Genomic DNA, 6818 nt, shown 5'->3' on the forward strand with positions numbered 1-6818 from the left:
CTTCAAATATGAATTCAATGTTAGAATATCAATAATGGGAGAGGAATATTCAAGATTTAATTATATTGAATGACATTAAAGTAAATAAGGAGAATGATTCACCCAATCTCGAATAGGATGAAAATGGTTCCTCTTTTGGTTATGATGAATGATAGATAGATACAAGAATTTCGGAGCCTTTCTTGGATCTGTTGTCTAAGATGTAGAGAGTTTGTTCTTTGTCCAGGAAGTTCTTGTCCGAGACCCCTCATCTGATTTATCTCTTTCTATTTATAGGGGCAGGCCCTCAATTAACCCTAAAAGTACAAGTATCAAGAATATCTAGCAAAATATTCTCTACTAAACTTGTTGTTACTGCTTCCTCTGATACTCAACCTCGGCCATAATTAGTTGCTCGGCAACGAATCCTATTAGTTACTAGTCGACCTCAGCCATATTACTTATGGCAACATCACTCGTGTTGAATGCATTTAGGCATATTTTAACCCATACAGTTAGTCCCTCCGATTATCGGGGCCGTCTCTCGGACGACCTCGGTGAGTGGACTTCGCTAGTCGTAGTTCAAGAGATTTTAGGCGAGCAGGTCGAGTAGTAACGTTCTTGGCGTGGTGATAAAGTGGCGCTTAGTGAACCATAACTTATCGTTACGTCAATTCTAAATGACGTCACGATGCCGCGCGTCATTATAAGGCATTTTCTCGATGTATTGCGTCGTATCCTGTGCCTCTGTCATTTCGATATCCGTGTGGGGTATTGACGATTTAGATTCTCGATCGTGGTGCCCAGGTTCTTATAAATAGGGATATAAGACCCTTTGCTTGGTTTTTGGTGTTTTTTGAACATTGAATATTTATCTCTTCTATCACGCCCCAATTTAGGATCATGACTGGCACTTAGGAGCAAGTGGCCCCAAGTAAGCCTCATCGGTATTTAACAGAAATCGGACAGAGTTTTTTCTATTTTTGGACTATCAAAAAATTTTCCTGTCTCAAATCAATAACCAAACATCCTAATATCAATCCAAACAACTGTAATAGCCCACCAAGCCCAAAAGATATGAATCTCTGTAGGAGAAATAGGTCTGGGCCATTTCTGCACAGCTTCTGTCTTCTTAGGATCTACCATAATTCCATCTTTGGATACAATATGCCCTAGAAATACTACTAAGTTTAGCTAAAATTCACACTTTGAGAACTTAGCATAAAGCCGATGTTCTCGCAATGTCTGCAACACAGTCCTCAGATGATTCTCGTGTTCTTCTTGGCTACGAGAATATATCAGGATATCATCAATAAAAACTATTACAAATCTATCTAGAAACGGCTTGAACACCCTATTTATTAAATCTACGAATGCAGCTGGAGCATTAGTCAGTCCGAAAGGCATCACCAGAAACTCATAGTGGTCGTACCGAGTCCTGAAAGCAGTCTTAAAAATATCTTCATCTTTGATTCTAAGTTGATGATAACCAGATCGAAGGTCTATCTTTGAAAAGTGGGAAGCTCCTTGTAACTGATCAAACATGTCATCTATACGAGGCAAGGGATATTTATTGCGAATTGTTATCTTGTTTAACTGTCTGTAGTCAATGCACATTCTTAGAGATCCGTCTTTATTCTTTAAGAACAATATTGGTGCACCCCATGGTGATACACTAGGTCTAATAAAAGCCTTATCTAACAAATCCTGTAACTGTTGCTTTAGCTCCCTCAACTCTGCTGGTGCCATCCGATATGGGGGTATCGATATGGGCTGTGTGTCTGGTAGTAAATCAACACCAAAGTCTATTTCTCGTACTGGAGGCAATCCTGGTAAATCCTCAGGAAATACATCAGAAAATTCTCTCCCTACTAGTACATTTTCTATACAAATTGTTTCCTTTCTTATGTCATTCACAATAGCTAAGAGACCCGAGAAACCTTTCTTCAGAAGTCGTTGAGCCTTCATAAAAGATACAACTTTGCAAGTCTTTGGAACCTGACCCCCTTTTAGAACAAAACTAGGTTCGTTTGGTATCTCAAACTTAACTATCTTTGCATGACAATCGACGATAGCATAGCAAAAAGATAACCAATCTATTCCCATCAGCATGTCAAAGTCAATCATACCAAGTACAATAAGGTCAGCTAGAGTATCTCTACCCTCAACCCGAATCTGACAAGCACGATACACGTATTCAGCTAATAGAGACTCCCCAACAGGAATAGCAACTAGGAAAGGATCATTCAATAGCTCAGGTTGTCTATTAAACCTCAAAGCAAAGTACGAGGACACATAGGAGTGAGTAGATCCCCGATCAATCAATGCAAGTGCATCAAATGAACAAACAGAAAGAATACTTGTGACCACAACATTCGAGGCCTGAGCATCCTGTTTAGTAAATGCAAAAAGTCTCGCCTGACCTCTACCAGCATTCCCTTGTCCTCGATTTACAGTAACACGGTCTCCAGCACCTCGGTCTCTATTTCCTGTACCTGTAGCACCTGAAGTATTACGAGTAGTCTGAGTAGGTGCAGCTGACTGAATAGAAGCCTGGTTGAAATTTCTCGGAGGCTGAGGGCAATCCCTCAAGTGATGTCCCAACTGGACACACCGAAAGCACTCTCCAGTTAGAAAATGACATTGGCCCAAATGTGATCTACCACAGGTCTGGCAGACTAAAATAGTGGCATATATCTGCCCAGAATTACGATGTCCAGATGATGATGGTCCCCTAGTACCCTGTCTGTAATGTGGTCTGTATGTGGACTGTGAAGACAAGTGTGTCCCTGTCTGAGAACCCTGTTGTTGTTGTCTCTGATTTCCTACTCTTCGATTTTCACTAAAACCGCCACTGAAAGACCCTCATGTCTTGGCCTTCTTACGTAAATCACTAGTTGCACGCTCATCACGTCCCTTATTTTCAATCTTTATATCAAAGTCGAGTGCATCAGAGTAGGATAAAGTCTTCATATGTGGGGCTACTACTGTGTATAGACGACCAACCAATCCATCAACAAAACTCTGAACTCGAGCTTCTTCGGTAGGCACTAAGTAAAGAGCATATCTAGCCAGCTTACAAAACTTGGTGTTATATGTTGACACATCCATATCTGGAGTCTGAACCAATCTCTCAAAGTCTCTAGCATATTTTTGCATTAGGCTATCTGGAAGAAAATAATTCATGAACAACTTAGTGAACTCGTCCCATGCCAGTGGTGTTGCTCCTGCTGGCCTTCCTACTAACACAGTTTCATACCATATATTGGCCATATCCTCTAGTTTGTATGCTGCGAGCTCCATGGCTCTCTCACTAGAACATACTAGAGCATGTAATGCCTTGAGTGTCCCATCCAAGAAACTTTGAGGATCTGCTGAATTATCAGAACCTGTGAATTTTGGTGATTTCAATTTCAGGAACTCTTGTAGAGATACTTCCTTATTCTCGAAAGTTTGAGTCTGTGCAGGTGCTTGTGTCTATAAAGTAGCCTAAGGAGATGAACTTCCACCCTGAGTAGGCACCAATGCCTCTAACACATTCAATAACTTTGCCACTGCGTCTGCAGGTAAGGCAACAGTAGGTACAACAGTTGGCACTGGTGATAGAGCGTCCTGAACCCCATGTTCTTGCACTTGATCTAACATAGTAGCTTGGGGTTGACCAATGTTCCCAATTTCAGGTTGAGGAGCAGCCTGTCTTCTAGTTTGATGAACCCCAACTTGACCACCACCCCAGGAAGTACCACGTCCAGCCGATGAGGGTGTGCGTGTCCTAGCTATCAGCGAAAGAAATACTCCAAAGTCAATCTTAAGTTATCTCAATGCACGATCAAAGTATGAAAGAAGGGAAAACATTCCTAGATGTTCAGTAGCCTCAAGATCATAAGTATGGGCGCCTACATACTCATGAACAAGACTCTACTAAACATTGCTCCATGTCTCGGGACTTAAAGCCTAAGCTATGATACCAACTTTTTCACGCCCCAATTTAGGATCATGACCGGTACTTAGGAGCAAGTGCCCCCAAGTAAGTCTCATCGTCAAACAGAGTTTCCCCTGTTTTTGGACTATCCAAAAATTTTTCTGTCTCAAATCATCAACGAAACATCCTAATATCAATCCAAACAACAATAATTTTATCAATTAACCCAAACAAATATCTACTATTAATAGTCCTCCCACTAACAACTAGAAATACTAATTTATCTCCAACTTTGATAATAAAGAGCGATACTCAACATAAATCTATAATAACAAAAGAATACTCATGACACTAAAAGAATAACTATGTAGCGACTCTAAGAGCTCAAAGAAAAGACGATAACAATAAATAAAATCTCCGCCCACGCGAACAAGTGCGAGGCTCACCAAGAACTATCAAGTTGTGTGATCTAATTAACAAAATCCTCGCCCGCATCAGTTGATGTCTCTGTAAAAAAAATTAGCGAGGAATGAGTCGCTAGCTCAATGAGTAATAACACTTAACCACAACCGTTTTTATTGGGGACAAGTCAGAAAACATGCTAGTATATATATTAAACAGAAAGTATCATAAGAATGCCCTTTCAGAAACAATAGACAATAATCAGTCTTATCATGTTTTTCATGTAAAATAAATCAATTTACAATTCGGTAATAAGCTCAGTAAATACTGTGTGATATCAATATTCATGTTTAGGAGGTTTCAATGAACTGATCATGTAATCGGTATAACTGTGGACTTCTTCGCAAGAAGTCAAATATAATGGTAGTCCCAACTCAAGGGAAATCAGTAACGGTATGCTAGTTCTACCTTCCCCACTAGCGAGGGCTGTAACGGTAATCGGTAATTACAAGGTGCACCAGGTCTAACGAACTCGCCGTTAGCTACGAGATCCTCCAATGTCTACTTCTATTTATACTTGTCTCTGTAATCGGTATATACTCGTAGAAAAATATTTTAAAATAATATAGGGCATTTCGGTTCTTATCAAATCATGTAATTTTATTTTGATAACAGTAAATTCAAATAACGGTAAAACAGATCTAGTAACAACGGAAATATTTAAAACAACGGTAATCATCTCAAATAACTATTTCGGTATCATATCGAGTAAAAAACTTGTCCCACATGCAACTCAAAATAATCGGTAACATATTTATATTAAAAATTATGTGTAACTCATGCAAGTTATGAAAACACAAATTGTGATAAGATTACTACTCACAGTACTGGTGTCGATATACCAAATGCTTCATCTCGAGCAATTCATACAACTTCTTCCAATTAATCTATAATTACATAATATCGATCTCATGTTAATTTTCATGTTTAGGCTAATTCATAGCTAATTTAGAATACCTAACCCTTGGGTTTCATGTTTGACTCTTAATTCACCAAATTATATTTACCCATACTATAAGTAATTCAACTAGTCCATAATCTCTAAATATTTTGCCTATTCATATAATATACCTGATTAATTCATGAAAAATCTTACGGATTTCTCTCAGTTCCCTAACCTCCTCTTTTTAACTCAGAATCAAATCCCAATATTATATTTACTTAGTCTCTCGATGAGTCATGTATCTAAAAATTACTACTGTTTCAAAAGAAGGAAAAAATATATGCAATTACCTAGAGCTTATCGCTGAGACTCAAGAATGTAAATTTACTTTTCCAGTAGGGTAGGAGTTTTACGGAACAAAGACTGAACCAACGCTCCTTTCTAATTCTTATGCCTTGTTGACTATAAGATTTCAACAAAATTCCTTCTTTGCTTTCTTTGCCTCTTACCTGGATGAGCATTCTTCAATTTTTTTTTGTTCTTAAATCTCAAATCTTCTCTAATTGAAGCTTCTGTTTCACTGCGTCTCTTTTCCCCCAAAATCCCTTTAGCCTTTTATATTTTTTTTTTCTTTTTCTCCCATGCCCTCACGTTTTTATTTTATTAGTTCTTTTTGCTAGATTTGTTTGACTTTTATTTCTTTTTGTGCATCCTTTTTTTTGACTTAATTAATTGCTAAATGACTAATATATCCTTGGTTAAAATCATGGGATATTATATCTTCTTTCCTTATTTAATTGTTGTTGCTTTTGTTACCTTCAGCCTTATGTTCCTGCTTTCGCTGGTTTGGATATCTCCTGCCACCTATATCTCTTCTATGCTTGCATTTTCTCAATACAAAAATGAGCAAAAATAGTTAATAGAACCAATTCATGGGGAGTGCCTGATCCTGCCCCCTTGGCGGTTAGCATGCCCCCCTCCCCCCTACGATAATGAAGTGGCCATGGTTGCTGAAGATGACAGCTTTCCTACGGTGGAGAAAATAGTTCCCTGTAAGGAGAAGGATAGGTCTGATTTCTCAAAGATGCACGAAGTTGACCCCCAAAATTTCGGAGTCGTTGATGACAGAGGCATCCATTGCCAAGTTTAGGGCTAAATTCAAAATTCCCGCCCACATAGACATCAGCCCAGCGGGGCATGACGTGGTACAAATACGTCGCCCTGGGTACTGCACCTTCTATGCCTCCCCCTTCTTCGTAGGTTATTCTTTTCTTATTCTACCCCTGGCTAAAGAATTTTGCCGCTACTACCGGGTGTGGCCGGCTCAGCTTTCCCCATATATTTACAAACCCATCCGTATGATTTCGAAGTTCGCGGAGTTGGCCGGGGTCGAGGTGACCATCCGTCACTTGATGCATCTCTTCGCCCCCAATTTTTTCAGGGGGATGATGTTACATCTTCGCCACCGGGGGCGGCAAAAGTATTGTGGTAAAAATGGATGATAAGGCCAACCGCCAGTTTTGGCTCAACTACTTCTACGTCCGAACTGAGGACGTAGTGGCAAATGCAAAC

General features: G+C 39.4%; 1 protein-coding gene across 1 annotated transcript; it reads right to left on the reverse strand.

The window, feature by feature from the left end:
- Window positions 1-1173: 1173 nt before the first annotated feature.
- On the reverse strand, window positions 1174-6600 carry LOC107823350 (uncharacterized). The gene is made up of 5 exons (XM_075231729.1): window positions 6597-6600; window positions 3483-3755; window positions 2865-3368; window positions 1523-2804; window positions 1174-1264 (listed from the first exon to the last, which is right to left on the reverse strand). The coding sequence occupies exons 1-5, from the start codon at window positions 6598-6600 to the stop codon at window positions 1174-1176; spliced, it is 2154 nt and encodes a 717-aa protein (XP_075087830.1).
- Between the last annotated feature and the right edge of the window lie 218 nt (window positions 6601-6818).

This window comes from Nicotiana tabacum, chromosome 15 (genome assembly GCF_000715075.1).
Source record: "Nicotiana tabacum cultivar K326 chromosome 15, ASM71507v2, whole genome shotgun sequence".
Lineage (NCBI taxonomy): Eukaryota > Viridiplantae > Streptophyta > Magnoliopsida > Solanales > Solanaceae > Nicotiana > Nicotiana tabacum.

Excerpts from the sequence above, each read along its gene's own strand:
- LOC107823350 (XM_075231729.1), bottom strand. Across the intron at positions 2,805-2,864 it reads GCGTGCAACTAGTGATTTAC|GAAATCAGAGACAACAACAA; the intron begins GTAAGAAGGCCA and ends ATCGAAGAGTAG. Across the intron at positions 1,265-1,522 it reads TTGCCTCGTATAGATGACAT|CCAAGAAGAACACGAGAATC; the intron begins GTTTGATCAGTT and ends ATATTCTCGTAG.